At 47.3% G+C, this 22,653-nt stretch overlaps 1 protein-coding gene across 8 annotated transcripts in view; it reads left to right on the top strand.

Annotated features, from left to right (window-relative positions):
* The window catches only part of Mov10 (Mov10 RISC complex RNA helicase), a 24,965-nt gene extending 2,374 nt beyond the window's left edge, over positions 1-22,591 (top strand). For 4 of the 8 annotated variants that reach the window (XM_015502190.2, XM_015502188.2, XM_048814519.1 and 1 more), the window contains exons 3-21: positions 11,717-11,920; positions 12,179-12,414; positions 12,614-12,872; positions 14,479-14,613; positions 15,279-15,447; positions 16,194-16,348; positions 16,600-16,776; positions 16,895-17,042; positions 17,612-17,770; positions 17,969-18,072; positions 18,214-18,311; positions 18,403-18,619; positions 19,807-19,924; positions 20,129-20,320; positions 20,532-20,606; positions 21,492-21,617; positions 21,700-21,788; positions 22,058-22,179; positions 22,266-22,591. In XM_015502190.2, coding sequence (XP_015357676.1) covers positions 11,717-11,920; positions 12,179-12,414; positions 12,614-12,872; positions 14,479-14,613; positions 15,279-15,447; positions 16,194-16,348; positions 16,600-16,776; positions 16,895-17,042; positions 17,612-17,770; positions 17,969-18,072; positions 18,214-18,311; positions 18,403-18,619; positions 19,807-19,924; positions 20,129-20,320; positions 20,532-20,606; positions 21,492-21,617; positions 21,700-21,788; positions 22,058-22,179; positions 22,266-22,357 — 2,875 coding nt within the window. In that variant the 3' untranslated portion in view covers positions 22,358-22,591. Of the gene's footprint in view, positions 1-9,957; positions 10,099-11,069; positions 11,088-11,182; positions 11,339-11,716; positions 11,921-12,178; positions 12,415-12,613; positions 12,873-14,478; positions 14,614-15,278; positions 15,448-16,193; positions 16,349-16,599; positions 16,777-16,894; positions 17,043-17,611; positions 17,771-17,968; positions 18,073-18,213; positions 18,312-18,402; positions 18,620-19,806; positions 19,925-20,128; positions 20,321-20,531; positions 20,607-21,491; positions 21,618-21,699; positions 21,789-22,057; positions 22,180-22,265 lie in introns of those variants that run through there. The other 4 variants (XM_048814520.1, XM_015502192.2, XM_015502191.2 and 1 more) reach the window with 4 other exon arrangements.
* Positions 22,592-22,653: the final 62 nt, after the last annotated feature.

Below are 22,653 nucleotides of genomic sequence, written 5' to 3' on the forward strand. Positions count from 1 at the left end.
GGGTCCCGTGCCCACGCGCTGCTAGCGGGGCCGGGGACAGTGCTCGCGGTGGGGGAGGGGCGCCTGCCTAGGGGCCCAGCATCGCGGGAGCGCGGGGAAGGCGCTGTCTGGCTGCGCGGGCTTGGCGGCACCGCCACCCGAGTGTTGAGGGGCTGCGGTCCCGGGGGTCCGCTGTCTGGGAGACCCAAAGTAGGAGGGAAAATCTCAGGGAGCCCTGGAAAGAGAAAAGGGGACAAACTACGTAGGCACCAAACCTCCATTAGCACCTGTGGCTTCTCCATGGAGACCAGGGCCAGGGACAGCCTCCTAGAGGCCCCTTTTACCCTGTGGCTTAAAGGTATTTGGTCTCCTTTTCCTGTTACCACCCAAGTGAAAATCAAAGAGACTTCTGTCAAACCATAGAATTGTGTTTCCAAAACACCTCTATCAACAGGCTGCTGCCTTGGGCAGAAAACCAAGAAACAGTTTAACAGGGATGCGTATGAAGAATTGTACAAATAAATACGGGAATGGGAATGGGGGCTTAAGAACAGATCTCCTGAAAAAGACTGCGTTGTAGCCGACCAAAAGGCCAAGATGGGTGAGATACGGCTGCCATGGTTTTGTGCAGGTCTTAGACTGACTTAACAGGAATATGGTTTGGGGTGGGGGAGGAGGTAGGGATTCATATTGACCAAATAGATCATATCTGGAATATCGTTTTTCATAATTGATGTCACGTTTTTAGAGGAATATTAATGGGTGTGGGCACCATCTGAGGAAGGGGCAAAAATGACAAGGACTGCTGCATGCCCTCATAGGGTGCTAGGCACTTTAGGGATTATAAAGAAGAAAAAATACGCAGTCCCAAGGGGAGCAATAAAGGCTGTGATATGCATATAATATCAACGTATGCAATATACTATGCTATGTGATAAAATTAAAAGAATGATAATAGAGATAGTAAAAGGCTGGAGGCCAGGCGCTTTGGGCCACACCTGTAATTCCAGCAACTCGGCAGGCTGAGGCAAGATGATGGCAATTTTGAGGCTAGCCTCAGCAAGTTACTGGCTCAAAAAATAAAAAGAACTGGGGATGTAGGAGAAAAACTCCCCTGGGTTCAATCCTCAGTACAAAAAGAAAAGAAAGAAAGCAATTACCTTTGGATCACTTCATATCAATACTTTCTGTACATGAATTAGTCTGTTTCCACGAAGTACAACAGGGCTTTACACACAGGTCAGCTACTTCTTTGGCAATAGGACTGTTGCAGGATGGGAGAGAGATCCGATCTCATCTTCAAACACTGCAAGCACAGCTGGGGATTTATAGTCAATGAGCAGATGAAGGGGTCAGGGTATAGGAATTTACCAAGAGGAAACATCAAGAGTTGGGGGGGGGATCTTGCTAAAATGACCTATAGGATTCTTATCAAAGGCAGACCAAATACTTACATATCAAAGGTGGAGAATAAGGAACTGATCATCATCTGTGAAGTGTGATCTTACATCAAGTGTGAGAGAATTCTCACTCAGCCAACTTAGACTTGTTGCTAAAACTGAGATAGTCTAGAAGAGGGTTCAGAGGAGCCTGGCTGTCATTTCATCAAGGAGAGTCTTTGTCACTCTAAACTGAAGATAGACAATATGTTTCACTATAGGGAGAAAACCAGCTCTGTTGGATTGCACACTGAAAACCATGGATGGGTGAATTGGGGGATTTTTTTTTTTAAAGTAATTTTTAGGCTTTTGTTGTTGCTGCTGAGATGGGGTCTCAATTCAGGCTGGCCTCATACTTCTGGGCTTAAGCCATTCTCCTGCCTTTAGCCTCCTAAATAGCTGAGACTACCACGAGCGCTATTTATTTATTTTGCAGTGCTTAGGGTAGAATCCAGGGCCCTCCTGCTTTGCTCTTCCTCTCAGTGACATATTGTATGCACCTGTTTTTTATGTAAATAAGATAGTACTCCCTTTAAATATTAGAATGTGATGTAGATGGTGGCAATGACCTTGGACTTGAAGGATAGATAAAATTTCAGTACATTGTACATCGAGGAGGAGGGGGAGGAGGTTCATATCCTATTATAAGACCCAGTCAAAGAAACAGAAACGTTTGCCCTAAAAAGAGAAAAAACAGGACAAGGTAGTTTTTATATTCTTGAATATTTTATAGACTGTCAGAGGGAAGAATGTTATTCTCCTTTGTCACTCCAAAAGGCAAAAATAGACCTTGTAGACCTTCCCTTCCTGCCCACCAGGAGGGGAGATTTCTGTTGTGATTAAAGAGAACTTTCCTACTCATTTTTTTTAAGTATTTATTTTTTAGTTTTAGGTGGACACGATTGTCTTTATTTTTTATTTTTATGTGATGTTGAGGATCGAACCCATCCCGCACATGCCAGGAAAGTGCGCTACCGCTTGAGCCACATTCCCAGCCCTTCTACTCATTTTTTAATTTATTTCATTTGGCCTGGGGATTGAACCCAGGGGTGCTTTACCACTGAGCTGTGTCCCCAGCTCTTTTTTTATTTTTTGAGACAGGATCTTGTTGAATTGCTGAGGCTGGCCTTGAACTTGCAGTCTTCCTGCCTAAGCCTCCTGAGCCACTGGGATTACAGGCAAGCCCTCTGCCTGACTTCAGATTTTTCTATCTTTGAGCATATTTGCATCTGCCTTCAGTTCTCAGCATAGAGTTTGAATATAGTAGTTGCTCAATAAATGCTTACAGAATCCAATTGAATTAGTAGAGTTGATCTACAGGAGAATAGGCAAGAGGGAATAGTATGTCACCATTGTCAGTAATTCTAGGGACATTGCAACACACTCCAACTAGGTTACTTTATGGTGTCATGAAATGCTCTTCTCTCAACTCTTTCCTTTTCCAGTCTCTTCTCATTCATGTAGCAAATGTAGTTAATAAAGCTCTACTATTTGTGTGTGCCTTGGTTTCTGTCTCCAAAGTTGTAATCTAGTAGGGATTGTCAGATGTCCAGACAAATGCAATATAGTACTAAAGTGCAAGTATGGTGTTTAGGTAGCTGGAGTTCTATTCTGGCTTTGCTACACAGTGGTTGCATTTGGTTTTAAACATTTATCTAATCTTCCATCTCCCAAATTTTAAGAATATGTACAATAATGCCTTTCTCTCAAGGGTTACCTGAGGCCAAAAGGAGCTATCGTTTGCTTAGCATTGCATTCCTAGCATATTGCACGGGCTTTGTAAGTAGCAGCCCTTCTTGGTACAGTGATGATTTAGGAGTCTTTTGTACGGAGTAAGGACTGATGCCTCAAAAGGTTTCTGAGATAAGATGATTCTTACTTTAGACTCATTTTTTTCAAGAAATATTGGCCTAGTGCCTCCTATGAGCAAAGCAAAACTGCCCAGTACCAGAGATATACAGAAGGAATCTGTTTATGGAAAGGGGTAGCAGTTAAACAGATAAGTTTATATATGTACACACACACACACACACAAACACACAAGTTGTAGGTGGACACAGTACCTTTATTTTATTTTTATGTGGTCTTGAGGATAGAACCCAGTGCCTCGCGCACCAGACGAGTACTCCACCACTGAGCTACAACCCCAGGTAACTCTTTAATTGCTGACATAATGAGTGCTTGTAAGAAAAAGTCCAGTGTGCATTGAGAGTGTATGATAACTTGGAGAACTGATTTGGTCCAGGAATTAGAAGTTTCTGGGAGATAGTGATTTTGGAGCAGATTTTTTTTCTTCCTTTTGGTACTAGGGAGTGAACCCAGGGACACTTACCCACTGAGCCAAAATCCCAGCTCTTCTTATATTTGATTTTGAGACAGGGTCTCACAAAGTTTCTTAGGGCCACACTAAGTTGTTGAGGCTGGCCTTGAACTTGCAATCTTCCTGCCTCAGCCTCCAGAGCCACGGGGATTACTGATTGGATCAGAATCTTAAAGGATTAAAAGGCATTAACAGATTCAAGAGGCAAGAAAGGAGCATTCCAGACAGAGGGAACTACACCTTCAAAGTCTTGGGGTGACCTCAGGAGAACCTGCTAACGTGAAACCAGATGGAGGCAGAAGCTGGATGGATGTGCAAGATTTTTGTTTGTTTTGTTTTTAATCTTAACAAAGTTTCAGAGTAGAAGACTAACAAAGTAGGATTTTAGAAAGATCATCTGGTTTCTGGTGTGGATGGTGCCTTGGTGCTTGGATCTCTAGCCACAGTAAAAAGTACATTTTACTGGGGCTGGGGTTGTGGCTCAGTGATAGAACGCTTGCCTAGCATGCATGAGGCACTAGGTTCAATCCTCAGCACCACATAAAAATAAAATAAAGATATTGTATCCACCTAAAAATAAAAAAAATAATTTTAAAAAAGTACATTTTACTTTGGGGCCAAGTATATACCACTTTCACAAAACAGTATGTGATCGTGAAATAATACATAGCCTCACTCCCTGCCCTCTGATATTTTTATTCTATTTTATCTTAGTTTTATACAAATCCTGGTCTAGCTGGTGTGGTGGCACACACCTATAATCCCAGCAATTTGGGAGTCTAAAGCAGGAGGATCACAAGTTTGAGGCCAGCCTGGGCAGTTTAGTGAGGTCCTAAGCAACTTAGCCAGACCCTGTCTCAATAAGAAGAGATGAGGATGTAGCTCAGTGGTAAAGTGCTCCGTGGTTTCATCCCCAGGATAAGAACAAATCCTGGTCTTGAACATTAATGAAGGAAGCAACTCGGAGTTTGTAAAACATGCAACTGGATATCCATTTATTTTCACTTCCAAATCTGATATTACATTCTGAAATAACCATTCCTGTAGCTTTTGGCCTTTTCTGAACTGGGTCTAAAAAGATCAGTCATCGTTCAAGCAACAAACTGTAGGGGCCAAGGACAGAACAAGGAAGACTAAGGATGTCCACAAGGGCAGGAAATTCTGCAGAGGTGCACAATGATCCAAGTTGCTGAGAACAGCTGAAGTACCACTAAGGGTGGGTTGACTAGAGGCCTGACAGGGTATAAGAGTCTGTACCTCAATTTCTTCCTCTTTAAAATTGAGTGATGATAGTTGCTACTTCAAAGGAACATTGTGAAGATTAAATGAGATAATGGAGAAAAACAAAACATGAAGATGAAAGAAGAAAAGGAGGTAATGCATACAGGTACTTAGAACAACATACAGTAAGACCTCAATAAAGTTTTCTGTTGCTGGTCACAGTGGTATGCACCTATAATCCTAGCCGCTCGGGAGGCTGAAGCAGAAGGATCAGCCTGGAGGCCGGCCAGGGCAACTTAGTGAAACTCTGTCTCAAAATACAAAAGAATTGGGAATGTAGGTGCTTGGTAAAGTGTCCCTGGGTTCAATCTCCAGGACCCAAAAAAAAAAAAAAAGTTTTCTGTTCATGAGGAGGAGGAGGATGTTGTATTTGTTTACCGTTGTTACCATGGAAGATCTGAGTGTGCCTTATGAAAGGGCGGCTCAGGAAGCTGAGGCAGGAGAATCTGGAGTTCAAAGCCAGCCTCAGCAACAGTGAGGTGCTAAGCAACTCAGTGAGACCCTGTCTCTAAATCAAATACAACATAGGGCTGGGGATATGGCTCAGTGGTTGAATGCCCCTGAGTTCAATTCCCAGTCCAAAAAAAAAAAAAAAAAAAGGTTAGGTTTAATTTTGTAGAGTGTGGAGTTGTGAATTGGGAAAAGAAATGATTGGATTTGTGTTTGATGATCCTGCCTATTTAGATGATGGGTCAGAGAAGGGATGCGAAGCCAGAGGTAAAGAGAACAGTCAAGAAGTCCTCAAAAAAAAAAAAAAATGAGCAAAGGATATGAGCAGGCAGTTTGCAAAAGAAATACAAATGACTGATAGGCAGAAGGAAAGATCATTGACTATATTAGTGATAGAGAAATACAGACTTAAGCTACCAATTTTTGTTATCAGAATGTACAAAATTTTAAAAATTGAAAATTTCTGGATTAGGGACTTGGAAAAGGGCATTCTCAAACTCTTGTTAGAACAGAAATTTGTACAACCTGTTTAGAGGGCATCTTAGTAGAACTTATTATCTGAGTTGTAAAGTCTCTTTGACTCAGGAGTTATACTTCAAGGAATTTGTCGGTTATATTTGCCTGTAAGTACAAGGATTTTTGTGCAAGGATAATGATTGTAACGTTTTGAAAATCCAAAAATTAGAGGCAGCTTAACTGTGTATTACTGCAGAAATAAATACATCACATGCGTTTATATCCTGCTCTCCTCTGCAGCTGTTCAAAAGAACCAAGAGCCTCTAAAGGGCGTGGTCATGGAAGGGCACCATTGTGGTGGAAGTCTTCTGCAGAATAGTATAGTAGATGTATAATCTTATTGTGTGTGTGTGTGTGTGTGTGTGTGTAAAAAATCTGTTTATATATGTATACAAAAAATGAAATTTGTTTGATTTACCTCTCAGTTAAGCAAGCAGTTGGCAGTGAGGGGATGAAGGCCTTTATCATTTTATCTTAGGCATTTGTCCTGTTTAAATGTGTTGTTTTAACACTTTTGGTGACTGACCTTTCATTTTTCTCTTTATTCATTCATACTTATTTTACACCTATGATCCTCATATATGCTTTTTATTGTGGGCCTCTCAGCATCTTACATCCCATTTCCATTTCCACATTCTACTCTACACTCAGGTAGTATCAACCAGGGTATATATTTTTTTTTTTTGGTCGTTGTTTTTATTAAAAAGGGATTATAGGGTTGGGGTTGTGGCTCTGGGGTAGAGTGTTTGCCCAGTATGCAGGTCTGGGTATGGTCCCAGCACTACCAAATAAATAAATAAGATAGAATAAAAAGGGATTATGTGATGCATATTTTCAGCATCTCACTTTGCTTTTCTTCTCTCTTTTTTTCCTGGTACTGGGGATTGAACCCAGAGCCTTGCACGTGTGTATTCTACCACTACGCTACATCCTCAGCCCTTTTTAAAAATTTTATTTTGAAGCAGGGTCTCGCTAAATTGCCTAGGCAGACTTGAACTTGCAATCTTTCTGCCTCAGTCTCCTAGTAGCTGGGGCGACAGGGTTATAGGCACAAGCCTCACTTTTAATTAGCATTTTACATGTCTGCTTATCAATCTATCCCTCTATCTTAGTCTTTCATGATGCATTTCTAAGTAATTTATAACTGTAATTTTCCCCTTAACACATAGGCATGATTATCATTGAGAGTTCAAATTTTATTATGGTTCCCTCCCTGCTTCCCCGCCCCTCTTTTTTTCCTGGTACTGGGGATTGAACCCAGAGCCTTGCACGTGTGTATTCTACCACTACGCTACATCCTCAGCCCTTTTTAAAAATTTTATTTTGAAGCAGGGTCTCGCTAAATTGCCTAGGCAGACTTGNTTTTTTTTTTTTTTTTTTTTTTTGGTGGTGGGATTGAACCCAGAGGCTCTGGCTAAGTTGCTTAGGGTCTTGTTGAGTTGCCCAGGCTGGCCTTGAACTTGGGATCCTTCTGCCTCAGCTTCCTGAGCCTCGGGGATTACAGGTGTGCACCATCATGCCCATCAGGGTTCTTCTTTTTTATTTTAAATTGTAGTGCTGGGGTTCAAAGGCAAGGCCACAGGCATGCTATACAAGTACTCTACCACTGAGCTACCTTTTTTCTTTTTAGTAAAATTTACATTCAGCGAAGTGGACAGAGTTTGCAAACTCATAGAATGTAACACTTAAATCCCCCAGGTGGAGATGCAGAGCATCTGGTCACCCCAGAAGGTCCCTCGTATCCTTTCCTAGTCAGTCTTCACTTTTACCCACCCAGAGGCAACCCTTGCTCTGATTTTTCCCACTAGGGAACTTCATATAATAGAATCTTATACTTTGTACTCTTTTGTATAAGGCATCTTGCACTCAGCATAATATTTTTTTGTTGTTATCCAATTTCATTGTCTGAATCACCAGGTGGTTTGTTTTATTTATTTATTTATTTTAGTTGTAGATGAACACAATATCTTTATTTATTTATTTTATGTGGTGCTGAGGTTAGAACCCTGTGCCTTACATGTGAGAGGCAAGCGCTCTAGGGCTAAGGCACAACCCCAGCCCCTAATAGCAATCAATATTAGAACTGTTTTTCTTTTTTATCAGCCTAATAGGAATAAAACAAGATCTCATTTTTATTTTATTTTTATTTTCATTTCTCTATAATTGGGGCATATTTATACTCTTTTGGTCACCTAGATTTGTTCTTCAAATTAAATATTCGATTTTTCTATGGAATTGCTCATCTTGTCAGTTTGTAAACTAAACTTAACCCTTTGTCAACTGCATTTCAAGTACTTTTTGGTGTTTATCTGTTGAATTTGTTTATATTACATTTTCTTTTCATTGCTGGAGATGGAACCCAGACTCTTGTGCACTAGGCAAGTGCTCTACCACTGAGCTACACCCTTAGCCCCTTTTTATCCTACTTCTTGCCATACAAAATATTTTTTAATAGTAAAAAATGTTTGTTTGTTTGGAGGGTAGTGGGGATTGAACTTTAGTGTCAGGCTAAAAATGTGTATTTTTTAATAAATTTAAAAACCAAGGTTTTCAGTCTTGGCTAGAAAGTTATCCCTAGAAATCTAGGTGACTAGATGTATGTAACACAAAGTGTGGGGGTTTCAACAGATGCGCCTGTAATCTCAGCAGCTCAAGAGGCTAAGGCAGGAAGGCCACAAGTTCAAAGCCAGCAACTTAGTGAGGCCCTAAGCAATTTAGTGAGACCTTGTCTCAAAATAAAAAGGGCTAGGGATATGGTTTAGTGGTTAAGCCTTCTTGGTAAACGCCCCCCCCCCAAAAAAAAAAAAGAAAACAATAATATTAAGTTTGTGATTTAAAAAAATAATAATAATGGCTATCACTTTATACCAGGGATAAATTAATTTGAGTAGGAGTAACAGAAAATTATTTGAAAAGTATTTAAGGGCTCACATCGATAGTAGAAGTTGCAAAGATGAGTTCTGTACACCTCTGTGCCCATGCAGAAGTTTCCAAAAATAGATTTCACATTAAAATTTCAATTTTGTCTTCTCCCAAAAGCCAGAAGATCAGATCATCTTGGGCCTCTGTCCTCTGCTGGCCTCATGGTGGCTGGGGGTGGGGAGCAGTTGTCCCCTGTAGGGTGGGCATGCTCTTCCCATTTTGTTCAGTCCCACAAAGCCCCCTTTTCTCCCAGCACTGACCGAGGAGCCCAAAGCCACATTTCAAAGTGCCTGCACTATTGTTCTCTTACACCACAGTTATGAGAGACATATAGTCATTCCTACAGGAATGATTCAGAAATGGGACTGCAGACGCTGTGGGTTGGGGCTATGGGTGTTAAGATACCTGGCTTTTGTAAGCATTTTCGTTTGTGCCCCAACCCATGAACCTGGTGATTAAAAGACTCAGGACCCCTGGGTAAAGTTCCTGATGGTCTCTAGATTCCAGTCCTTTTATTACTGAACCCCTCATTTGGACCTGACACCTGATTTTGAGAAATTTCCTGATTCTCCTGCCTCTCTTGAGGGTTTCTTCTGTTTTCCCTTCCTTCCTGGGAAGATCCCGAACACTTCCTGGGTCATAAGTACCACCTGAGGACTCCCTAACATTAGGCACTGACCCTGACTTTGGCCTGAATTCTCAGTTTCTGACTCATGGAGGCAGAGCTGCCTTTGGACCAGAGGAATCTCAAACCCAGCATGTCCAAATCCAAATGTCCTGGTCCGTTCCTCCACCACCTCCTCCTACTGTCTTTGCCTCCTGTCTCAGGGATGTTTCCCAAAGCCAAGCCATTGATCTGGGTATCCTAGACTCCTTCCTCTTCCCAGCCTCTATTCTCCCTCCTGGTAGTTACCAAATTCTGCTAATTGACATTCTAAATCTGATGGATCTGGCCCCCTCTTCTGTTCCTATCACTACCTTGTTCAGGCCTTTGTTCTTTTAACCAGACAATTGCAATGGCCTCCTTCTAACTGGTCTCCCTGCCTACAGTCTTGCCTCCAGCAAATCCATCCTCCAATCCTGATGCCAGAGTGATCTGAAATGCAAATATGATCTTGCCACTCCCCTGCTTAAAACCCACCAACTGCAGTGGTTCTGTAACCGCAGGGTAGCCTCTGACAAGGGCCGAAAGTAAGTTGTTACTACTCCTACTACTGCCACTATTAGTACTACTGTTACTACTAATACAAATACTAATAATAGTAGCTAACATTTATTGATCATTTTCCATTATGCTTTCAAATGATTATCTTTTTAAAACAAATTATAGCCAATTCAAAGTTTTCTGAATGATACTGCTCTCGTTTGCCTGGGGTGAAGGAGAGGGGCAGAGTTACAGGCAGGGGGCACCAGGGAACTGTTCCTAGCCATCAGCAATCTTATCATATGCCCTAGAAAGTGACCATGCTGATTTAGCTTCAAGAGTTAATAGGGATTACCATAATTCTTAGGAATGAAGATTTGCTCTCCATCCCTACAAATATCAAGGAAGGGTGTCAGTCGCCTGCATCTTGAACGTGTCCATCAAGTACGCCACACGTGGGAGTGTCCTTGGGCTCCTGGGGGTGCCAGAAAAGGGGAGTGAAGGACTGCTGGCATTCAGGGTCAAAAATGCTTGATCTGGTCCCTGCCTACCTCTGCTGCCTCCTGCCACTCCCCTCGCACTTCTCACTTTAGTGCAACCAAACTGTATGTGATACTAATCATCACTCACTGTTACTGAGGTCTCCTATGTGCCAGGTGCTGGGCTAAGTGGCTTGCCGCAATGCTACTATCTTGGGTGAGGCTCACACCAACCTTTAAAAGAAGCAAGCCTTGCTATTCCCATTTCATAACGGAGGGAAGTGAGGCTCCCAGAGATGCAGTAACAGCCCAGGTAGCGAGGTCACACCCCTCACCTTGGCTCACTGTGCCCTCCCTCTTTTGCCTGGGTAGTGCCCATTCATCTTTGGGAGACCTGTCTCCTCCCCTAGGCTGCCCTGGGAGCCTCAGAGGCTGCACTGCGGTCACACACTGGAATCTCTGGATTCAGTCTGAGTGCTTCTCAAGGCAGGGTTTGGGCCTCTTGCATCTTGGAACCCCCAGCATCTAGCACAGTGCCTGGCACCTAACAGACCTCTGTAAGTGCTTGTTGAGTTGACTAAACTGAATTCCAGGCGCTGAACCTCGAGGTCATTGTCCTGCTGACCAGTTTTCCCTGTCTTCACCTCTCTAGGCACAAAGCTATCTGATCTCTGGAGAAGGACCCTTTTCCTTCCTGCTTGGGTCCCACCTGCACCCTTTGACTTCCGGTTGAAACTGCTGTCTCATCAACCACCCTGCCCACACTCTGGACATCTCTACTCTCTCTCATCCCCTCTCTCACCCACAGGCAGGACCCCATATCTACTCCTCTCAATCAACTTATTTGGCTCCCCATTGGCCTTAACTCTTTCCACTGGTTTTGTTGTTGTTGTTGTTTGGGGTTTTTTCCCTGTCCCAAAGTTCGCTCCCCGCCCCCACCCTCCAAAAAAAGTCTGTTTCTTTCTGTCTCTTCACTAAGTCCTCCCAATCAACAGCCCAGGGTGGGGTTTTCTCCTCAGAAGTGCATAATCTACAACGTGCTATTTAAACCAGTTTTATTTTGCCTTGGGAAGTCCCATTGCCTTGCCTGAAGACATTAAAAATTTCTTCTGTCCCCAGCCTGAATCTCTCTGTCCCTGAGCCCCAGCCTGCTCTGCGGCAGAGCTGGTGTGTCCNCTTCTGGCAGCTTTGGGACCCCCGCCCCTGGCTTCTCCTCCATGCTGTATGGAATGAAGATTGCAAATCTGGCCTACGTCACCAAGACTCGGGTCAGGTTCTTCAAACTGGACCGCTGGACTGACTCGCGGCTCCCAGAAAAGAGGAGAATGAAGCTGAGCTCAGATATCAGCAAGCACCACAAGTCACTGCTAGCCAAGATCTTTTATGACAGGTGTGTGTCCGTGTGTGTGTGTTTGTTCGTGTACACACACTTGCTTGTGAGGAGTGCTCAGGGCATGGGGGAAGGGACTGTCTAGCCAAGAAAAGAGTAGTTTGCTCAGGTGGTGGGGAGGCCCCTTCCTTAAGGACTGGGGGAAGCAGGTGGGGGGCTTGGCTGCGGGTGGGAACACGGCTGGCACTCTCCCCAGGGCATCCCCCAGTCCAGGCCGCTCCTTTCCTGGCCCCCACCCTTGACTCCCACTCTCCCCAGGGCTGAGTATCTTCACGGGAAGCATGGGGTGGACGTGGAAGTCCAGGGGCCCCATGAAGCACGAGATGGGCAGCTCCTTATCCGCCTGGATTTGAACCGCAAGGAGGTGCTGACCCTGAGGCTCCGGAACGGAGGAAACAAACCTGTTACCCTCACTCACCTCTTCCCACTCTGCCGGACTCCCCAGTTTGCCTTCTACTATGGTGACCAGGAGCTGCCCTGCCCACTAGGCCCCGGTGAGTAGCTTTCCAAAGGGAAGAACTCTGTTGGGCAGGGCTTGTCCTAGCAGGGCTGCAGCTTTGGAGCACACACTATGGCTGTCCAGTGGTCTCCTCTCGGGATGGGGCCGCTTGGGGGAGTGTCGGGGTCAGCATGTTGGTGGGAGGGTCCCTGCCTTCCCTCCCCCCTCCCATTCACTCAGCCTTCTCCCTGCAGGTGAATGCTATGAGCTGCATGTGCACTGTAAGACCAGCTTTGTGGGCTACTTCCCAGCCACGGTGCTCTGGGAGCTGCTGGGACCTGGGGAGTCGGGGTCAGAAGGAGCTGGCACTTTCTACATTGCCCGCTTCTTGGCTGCCGTCGCCCACAGCCCTCTGGCTGCACAATTGAAGCCCACCACTCCCTTCAAGCGCACCCGGATCACTGGAAACCCTGTGTTGACCAGCCGGATAGAGGAAGGAGAGAGACCTGACCTGTAAGCCCTCCCTCCAGACCTGTCTGGGCTTGGCATGTCCTGATCACAACAGTGTGGGCCCTTGGGAAAAGCCCAGAGCTGGGATCCAGGGGCCCCTTTACTGCTGTAGGTTATTTCCTCCTCTGGGCTCAGAAACTTTTTCTGCCTAGGAAGCAAATTGCAGGAGAGTAGCATGTCCAAGGACAGTATGAAAACATTTTTTTTAAGAAGTATTTTCACTGTGTAATGAATTATCAGGCAGCCCATTATAGACCATCACACCTCTCTCTCTCTCTCTCTCTCATAGCATTGGGGATCAAAACCATGCATGCAAAGCCCATGTTCTACCCAGCCCCCTCTCTTCTCTTTTTAAATTAAAAAATATATGTATATGGGTGGTACTGGGAATTGAAATCAGGGACACTTTACCACTGAGCTATAGCCCCAGTCCTTTTTGAGACAGGGTCTTGCTAAGTTGCTGAGACTGGCCTTGAACTTTTGATCCTTCTGTCTCAGCTTCATGAGGTGCTGGGATTATTGGCATGCACCAATGCACCCAGATCTCTCTTTTTTAAAACAGCTTTACTGAAATAATTCACATATCATACAGGTCAGCTGTAAGACCAGCTTTGTGGGCTACTTCCCAGCCACGGTGCTCTGGGAGCTGCTGGGATATCATACAGGTATATACATATATAGCTGCTGTATATCATACAGGTCAGTTATTTTTTTTTTTTTTAGTATGTTCACAGATATGTGCAACCATCATTACAGTCAGTTTTAGAACATTTTATTACACCAAAGAAGAGATCCAATACCCTTTAGCTACCACCCTTTTATCACTCACCCACCTGCTCAGCCCTTAGCAGCCACTCACTTTATCTCTGTCTCCATAAATTTCCCTATGCTGGACATGTCACGTGGTGAGTGGACTCATGTGTAAACATCTTTTTGACATAGCTAGCTAGTTACAAAATACTGTGTAATAGGACCTTCACAGTTAGATCATTGTTCACTTTTTGTTAACAATATATAGGTGCCAGGTGCAGTGGCACATGCCTATAATCCCAGTGACTTAGGAGACTGAGGCAGAAGAATTACAAGTTTGAAGCCAGCCTCAGCAACTTTGTGAGGCCCTAAGCAACTTACTGAGACCCTGTCTCAAAACCAAAATTAAAAAGGGATGGCTGGGGATGTGGCTGAGTGGTAAAGTGCCGCTGGGTTCAATTTCTGGTACCCCAAAACAAAAACTATATATATATATACACACACATAATATAAATTAAACTGGAAACCTGCATACCCCCCAAAATTAACATTGGCTGTCCCAGGATGGTAAAAATGTTATTTATTATAATTTTTTGCCAGATTCTTCTTTAATAATGAAAATGTATTATAAATAATATTTTTTAAATATTCCAAGTATTGGGCTTTCCAAAAATGGTCCAGCCTTGGACCAAGCAGCCCCATAAGCTAGTGAGCTTCATGTCCTTGGGCAGAGGCTGCCAACCACCCTTTGGCAATGGCATCACAGAGGTCCTTGTGCATCCTCCACGGAGGGGCATTCCCAGAGTCTTGAAGGTGACAAGTTCAATGTTTATGACAGCTTTTCCCCCCACTTTTGCAGCGCTAAAGGCTATGACTTGAAGCTAAGTATGGCACTGGGGACCTACTACCCACCCCCACGCCTCAGGCAGCTGCTCCCCATCCTTCTTCAGGGAACAAGTATCTTCACTGCCCCAAAGGAGATTGCTGAGATCAAGTAAGTGCCTCCCCTCTGCACCCCACTCCCGCCTTCTCTCCCCCTGCTGGCCTCTGCCTGTTGCTCTGGATGTCTGTCCGGCCTCCCAGGCTCTATTCGTTCACCCTCGTTGAGCATGCCCACTTGCCAGGTGCTGTTCCAGATGGGCCTTGCCCGTTCTGGTGGGGAACAGTGAGCACTGATCATTTCTTTTAAAACATTTATCTTGTACATTCCATATTGTGGTGAGTGCTTTGAAGAACTCAATGCAAAAGTAAAACCAAAGCAGGACAAGGGGATGAATTGGTGATGTTTTACAGAGAGCAGTCAGTCCTGGCCTCTTTGAGGAGGTGACATTTGAACAGAGAATGACATTTGAATGAGGTTAGGGTGTGAGTCATGGAAGGAGGATCTGGGGGAGAATGTTTCCGCCATAAGATCTACCGCGGATACTCAAGTCAGGTCTGAGGTTGGGGCAAGGACATCGGAGGAAGCAAGAGCTGGGGCTCCCTTCTTCAAGGCCTCTGACCCCATCCATTTCTCTGTCCTTCTGGTCTTCTGTGCTTCCTGGTGTGCTCCTAGTTGCAGAGCTTCGAATGGGAGAGGGTAGATGCTCCTGGTCATGGGAGTGCTTGACCTGTCCCTTTCCTGCCCTTCCCAATTCATCCACCAACCATCACTGCCAGGGCCCAGCTGGAGACAGCCCTGAAGTGGAGAAACTATGAGGTGAAACTCCGACTGCTGCTGCACCTGGAGGAGCTGCAGATGGAGCACGACATCCGGCACTATGACCTGGAATCGGTGCCCATGACCTGGGACCCCGTGGACCAGAACCCCAGGCTGCTCACACTGGAGGTTGGGGCTCAGATCAGGTGCAGGGAGGGCGGCCTCAAGTCAGCCAACCTCTATAGGCCATTCCTAAATACAGGGCAAATCTAGAAGAAGGATGAAATGGTTCCTGTCCCAGAGGGGTCAGCAAGGGGTAGGGTGGGCATCCTTTGCCCAAAATGGTGTCAGAGCAGGACATTAGGGTTTTAATCTAGACTTTGCTACTACTGGCTGTGTGACCTTGGGCAAGATCCTTGCTTTCTCTGAGCCATAGGTCCCTTATCTAAAAAACATAGAGCTGGACTGGATAATTCTTAGGGCCCTTTCTAGCTCACAGATTTTGAATGTGTGCACCTTAGACCAGAATTACCCACGAGAATGAATTTCTGCACACAAATGCAGGTGGGAAGAGAGAACAAGGATGATCAGGGCAAGATGACTGCAGGAGATGAGTTTTAACAAGATTTTAAAGGCAGAGTAGAACTGAGCTGGTGAGAGGGCAGCTGAGTAGAGTGGGAAGCGGCTGCCAGGCCCCAAGCTAGCACCCTGGAGTTCTGCACCTGTGAGCAGCTTGGGAAGGTTGTCTCCTTCCTCTTGCCACAACTCCTGTCTGGTGGGAGAGGAAGGGGAACAGGGAAAACGCAGCTCTCCGAGTCTTGGGTTAGAAGGCCAGAGCCTCAGTTTTCGTCCCTCAGAAGTCTGGAGAGCCTGGGGGTTGGGTCCTTCAGTGACCATCCTTGGGACAGAAGCTTGCTTACGTTCACACCCTGTAGGTTCCCGGTGTGACCGAGAGCCGCCCCTCAGTGCTGCGGGGGGACCACCTGTTTGCCCTTCTGTCCTCTGAGACACACCAGGAGGACCCCATCACCTACAAGGGCTTCGTGCACAAGGTGGAACTGGACCGTGTCAAACTGAGCTTTTCCATGAGGTGGGTGTTGGGGAACCCTTCTTCAGTCTTCTCCTCAGGCCAGGGGAGAAGAGAGGCTTTCTCCTAAGATGCGTGGATCCCAAGCACAGGGCAGGGGCTTTTCTTCTAGGGGACTCTGAGCCACCTCAGCAGCTGTCTCTCCTAGGGAGCTTTTATGGAGGCCTTGGAAAGAGGGAGGTGGAGGGAGGTCCTGGCTTTTTGCTGCCTGGCCCACCTAACTGGAGCTCCTCTACCTTTCTCCCTATCCAAAGCCTCCTGAGCCGATTTGTGGATGGGCTGACCTTCAAGGTGAACTTCACCTTCAACCGCCAGCCCCTGCGGGTCCAGCATCGGGCCCTGGAACTGACAGGGCGCTGGCTGCTGTGGCCCATGCTTTTTCCTGTGGCCTCCCGTGGGGTCCCGCTGCTGCCCTCAGATGTGAAGCTCAAGTGAGACTGAGGGCAGGGGACTCCAGGGCTGGTTGGAGTGTGGGGGTTGGGGATGGAGTCCTAGAGGCCTCTGGGAGGCTGGATAAGTTGAAGTTGGGATTCCCGGCCTCCCTGCCAGGCTGTATGACCGGAGTCTGGAGTCAAACCCAGAGCAGCTGCAGGCCATGAAGCACATTGTTATGGGCACCACACGTCCAGCCCCCTACATCATCTTTGGGCCTCCAGGCACTGGCAAGACTGTCACATTAGTGGAGGCCATTAAGCAGGTGAGGCTTGAGTATAAACCTGGGACCTATATCCTTGACTCTCCCAGATGGAGTGGTTATCCCCAAATTCTGATTTCCTTCAGCTCCCTGAAAGTTCTTGCTTCTCAGCAGCCATCAAAAGGAGGTGGGGAGGGCTGGGGCTGTAGCTCAGTGGCAGAGCACTTGCCTAGCATGGGTGAGGCACTGGGTTCAATCCTTAGCATCACATAAAAATAAATGGATAAAATAAAGGCATTCTGTCCATCTACAACTATAAAATTTTTTTTAAAAAGGTGAGGAGCTAGAGTCAGTGTGGCTGTTGAGCACTGTTGTGTAGGTTGGGCACTTGGAGTGTAGGTGTGGCTCTTGGAGTGAGTGACCTTTTGCATTTCGGTCTTCATAGACTTGTGTGTTTATTGCAGTTGTTGTCCCACGTCAAAGTGCTAATTGGACTAGCAGGGCTCCGGGATAGAACTTGCCTTTTATATCACTGCCTCCCTTGGCTGTGGGAGGCAGACGCTCCACTGCCCCAGTGTGAGTCACCAGAGTTCGGGAAGCTGCTTCCCACACTCTGCCTGTCCGCATCTCAGGTGGTGAAGCACTTGCCCGAAGCTCACATCCTAGCCTGCGCTCCGTCCAACTCGGGTGCCGACCTTCTCTGTCAGCGGCTCCGGGTCCACCTGCCCAGCTCCATCTACCGCCTTCTAGCCCCCAGCAGGGACATCCGCATGGTACCTGAAGACATTAAGGTAAGGGAAGTGCAGAGGGTCAAGGGATGGCAGATGCCTGGGAGTCTCTAAGGACAAACCAGAAAACTAGGGAGACTTGGGTGGGTGAGAACCCTCCCTGGGCCTCAGTTTCCTTGTCTATAAAGTGGCCCAATGCCAGAGTGAGGGTGGGCATGGGTAGAGCCAAGCTGATGCCTCGTGTTGCTTCCCAATCCACAGCCCTACTGTAACTGGGATGCGAAAAAGGGGGAGTATGTGTTTCCTGCCAAGAAGGAACTGCAGGAATACCGCGTCTTAATTACCACTCTCATCACGGCCAGCAGGTGGGGACTGTGTGTGTAAATAAAAGGGTAGTGGGCTGGGAAGATGGGGAAGGGTTCTCAGTGGGTGAGGTGAGGGACCAGATTGGGTGAGCATTCAGTTGGGTGCCTGGGGATGACCCTGCCTGGCCTGACACCTCCCAGGTTGGTGTCGGCCCAGTTTCCCATCGATCACTTCACACACATCTTCATCGACGAGGCTGGCCACTGCATGGAACCTGAGAGTCTGGTGGCCATAGCAGGTGAGGGGCTCAGGGTGGGCTGCAGGTGCGCCACCCTGCATGGGGAGGTCCCACCACTTACCTTTCTCCTCATACCACCCTTGCCTTCTAGGACTGATGGAAGTTAAGGAAACAGGCAATCCAGGAGGGCAGCTGGTGCTGGCTGGAGACCCGCGACAGCTGGGACCTGTGCTGCGCTCCCCACTGACACAGAAGTATGGGCTGGGGTACTCACTGCTGGAACGGCTGCTCACCTACAATGCCCTGTACAAGAAGGGTCCCGATGGCTATGACCCTCAGTTCATAACCAAGCTGCTACGCAACTACAGGTATCCCCACACCCTCATCTCCCTCCGCTGCTAGCCCCTGCCTTCACACCCTCTGCGCCCCAGCAGGAGGCTCTGGTCTGCATTCCTGGTGCTCAGCGCCTCTGTGATACAGAAAGGACTCTAGACTGGAAGGTCGGAGGCCTCCTTTAGGAGGTTTCATTCTGGACTAGTGAGATTATCTAGATGTGGGGGTGGTCAGACACCAGGATGTGCCTGATAACTGTCTCAGATGGCATTTCCAGGCAATCCAAGGAGAAATGAGAAAATGAATAGTTTTTCATAAACATATTATCATTCAAATTAGAGGACTAGGCAGGGTTGTTTGTTTTGCAGTGGTGGGGATTGAACCCAGGCTCTCACACTGCTAGGCAAAAATTCTACCACTGAGTTACATTCCCAGCCCTGTTTTGTTTTGTTTTTTTAAGAGTCTCTTTGTTGCCCAGGCTGGCCTCAGGCTGGCCTCAGGCAGTCCTCCTGCTTCTGCCTCCTGAATAGCTAGCTGGACCTACAAGCACACAGAACCACACCCTGTTTATATACTTCTTTTACTGAATAAGTTTAGACATTAAAAATGCTTGGATGAGTACCAGGTAGGACAGTTGCAGAAAGGAAATGTTATTGTGTCGTTACTTCTTTTATTTTTGGATTTAACATATTATCTCAAATAAAGGTGATAGGAAGTGATACATTGTTTTTGTACTGCCCTTCCTGGGCAAAATTGAAAGCTGAGTCCCTAATTTCTTTTTTTTTTGAGGGGTGGAGTGTGCCAGGGATTGAACTGGGCACGTGACCACTGAGCCACATCTCCAGGCGTGTTTTGTATTTCTTAGAGACAGGGTCTCACTGAGTTGCTTAAGTGCCTTGCTTTTTGCTGAGGCTGGCTTTGAACTGGTCATCCTCCTGCCTCTGCCTCCCAGGCCGCTGGGATTATAGGCATGCACCACCATGCCTAGCAAATCTTAGTTTTTAAAAGTAATTTGGAAAAATAATAATAATAATTTCACTGGTCACTGGATCCCTATGGACCCACAAGTTCTGCTTCATGTGGTGTGCAGTGCCTGGCAGGAGAGCGTGCAGGAAGCAAGACGGTCATGTGTGGGCCTAAAGCCTGTAAAGCTGGGTCCCCCCAGGGCAGGACAAAAGTAATCCAGGCCTTGGTCTAGCTCTCCTTCCCTCCTGCCTCCCAGGTCCCATCCCACCATCCTGGACATTCCCAACCAACTCTACTATGATGGAGAGCTGCAGGCCTGTGCAGATGTGGTGGATCGAGAGCGCTTCTGCCGCTGGGAGGGTCTGCCTCAACAGGTGAGGCTGGACAGAGCAGGGCTCAGGCCCCCACCCCCATATCTTGACTGTTTACTGAAGGTAGGAAGAGGCTCAGACTGGACACAGGGGTCCCTCCAGTTGTCACCTTGGCCTGAACTTCCTTATTCCCTGCAAGGGTTTTGGAGTGGGAGGGAAGGGAAGCAGGGAAGTCCAGCTGAGGGTTTCTTCTGACCCTGTGACCAGGGATTTCCCATCATCTTTCATGGTGTGATGGGCAAAGATGAGCGTGAGGGCAATAGCCCATCCTTCTTCAACCCTGAAGAGGCTGCCACGGTGACCTCCTACCTGAAGCTGCTCCTGGCCCCTTCCTCTAAGAAGGGGAAAGCCCGCCTGAGCCCACGAAGCGTTGGAGTCATCTCGCCATACCGGAAGCAGGTCAGGCCCTCAGTTCCCAGCAAGGATGGGTCCTCCCCCAGGTGATACCTCTCGAACAGCCCTGGCCTCTGCTGGCCCTGTATCTCAGAAGAGTGCAGAGGTCAGCCGCCTCCTCCCTCTTTGCTCCCCAGCTCCCTGGCCTCCTTCCTGCCTGGTTCCTGTTGAATTGAGGTGACTGCATAAGAGAAAGATGCCTTTCCCTTCCCTCCAGGTGGAAAAAATCCGTTATTGCATCACCAAACTTGACAGGGAGCTTCGGGGACTGGATGACATAAAGGACCTGAAGGTGACACACTACTCCACATTCACTCTCACCTTCTTTGTACCGCTCTTTTTCCCAAATCAGAGACCTCAGTTCCTGTGCCACTGCTTCAGTCTGGCCCATGTCCCTGTCCCACCTCCACTGCCTTGGGACAGAACTGGCTTTCTTCCCCAGCCTCTTGCTCCTCAAAGCCCCAGCTTATAGTTCTGGCATGGGATCAGGAAGCCTGCATGTTTAACAAGCTCCCACGTCACTGTGATCAGGGCAGGTTTGAGGTCTTTGCCCTCAGAATGAAGTCCAAATGCCACAGCCTACCCCGCCTGTCATGTGATATTGTTGCCTCATCTCCACCCTCAGTAGCTTACCACTTGCTCTGAGATGGTGATTTGAAGCTCTGAATACAGAGAAAAATCACCTGGAGGGCTTTTAATACTGCCAGGGCCCCTCCCAGCCAATTAACACTGCTATCTGGGGGCAGAGCCAGGGCACTACTATTTTTTACAGCTCCTCTGGTACAAGCCTGAAACCTACTCTTTTGAGATTTGGAGACCTCTGCCTTGGAAAATTCTAATCAGGAGGTCTGGGTTAGGGCCCAAGGTTCTATAGTCTTAACAAGTACTTGCTGATTATCTCCAGGAAAGTTTCAGAAACACTGTTTGTAGTTACTGTGTTCTTTGCAACACTGTTTGCTTTGTTCTGATGGCTTTACAGGTCCCATCCCAGAGCTGGCTTCACTCTTGAGGCTTGTGCTTCCAGAGCATGCCTTCTGTCCCCTGTAGCAGCACTCACCCACTGATCGACAATTGCCCAGTGTACCCTCCTTGCAGCTCAAGCGCCATGGGGCAGATGTTGCCCCTTAAGTTCCCCTTGAACCCACCTATTCTCAGGCCCTGCCTCTATCTCTTCTAGGTGGGCTCTGTGGAAGAATTCCAAGGCCAAGAACGCAGCGTGGTCCTCATCTCCACCGTGCGAAGCAGCCAGAGCTTTGTGCAGCTGGATCTGGACTTTAACCTGGGTTTCCTTAAGAACCCCAAGGTTGGAGGGCTCGTGGGTGTGGCAGGAATTCTTCCTTCCTCTGGCCCTTCCTTCCCATGACCCCACCACTTCTTCCTTCCAGAGGTTCAACGTGGCTGTGACCCGGGCCAAAGCTTTGCTCATCATAGTGGGCAACCCCCTTCTCTTGGGCCATGACCCCGACTGGAAAGCGTGAGCATTCCCGCCCTGTAATCCCTCTTGGTGGCCACAAGCCCCAGCTTAGGCAGGTGTATCTTCATTAGTACCTGCTTATGGCTCAATCCTCAGGATCAGTTAATCTTCATAAAACCTCCATCTTATTTGTAAGTGAGCTGACATTCAGAGCTTGAGCAACCAAGGCTCAGATGTGGCAGGACCCAGGCCTGGCCTCCAGCCTGCGCTGGTACTCCTCTCATCCAGGCCTGCACAGCTCTGTGTGCCAATACCTGTGTACCCCACAGATTCCTGGAGTTCTGTAAAGAAAACGGAGGGTATACAGGGTGTCCCTTTCCTGCCAAACTGGACCTACAGAACGGACAGAACTTACTTCAAGATCTGAGCAAGCTCAGCCCCTCTACCTCAGGTATGGCTGGGCCAGGGTGGGCCAGGCAGGGGACAGTGGTGGAAGAGAAGGTAAAGAAGACAAAGCATACCTCCTTTTCTTTCTAGGGCCCCATGGTCACGACTGCCTCCCCCAGGAGCGGGAGAGTGAAGGGGGCCTGTCCCTGCAAGTGGAGCCCGAGTGGAGGAATGAGCTCTGAAGACACAGCTGCCTGCCTTCTCACACCAAGCCAAGCCTTAGCCCGCTGCACCCAACCCTGAACCAGAACCCAGCTGAGCTGCCCCTCTAAGGGACAGGAAGGCTGGGGGAGGGTGTTTACAACCAAGCCATTCCACCCCTTCCCCTGCTGGGGAGAATGACACATCAAGCTGCTAACAATGGGGGAAGGGGGAGGAAGAAAAACTCTGAAAACAAAATCTTGTTCTATGCAAAAGCCTCTTGATCCGTGTCTCCTCAGCTTGGCCCCAGCTTCCTGTGTCCCCAAGCTGACCTGCA

Source organism: Marmota marmota, unplaced genomic scaffold (assembly GCF_001458135.2).
Source record: "Marmota marmota marmota unplaced genomic scaffold, marMar, whole genome shotgun sequence".
In the NCBI taxonomy this organism is placed as follows: Eukaryota; Metazoa; Chordata; class Mammalia; order Rodentia; family Sciuridae; genus Marmota; species Marmota marmota.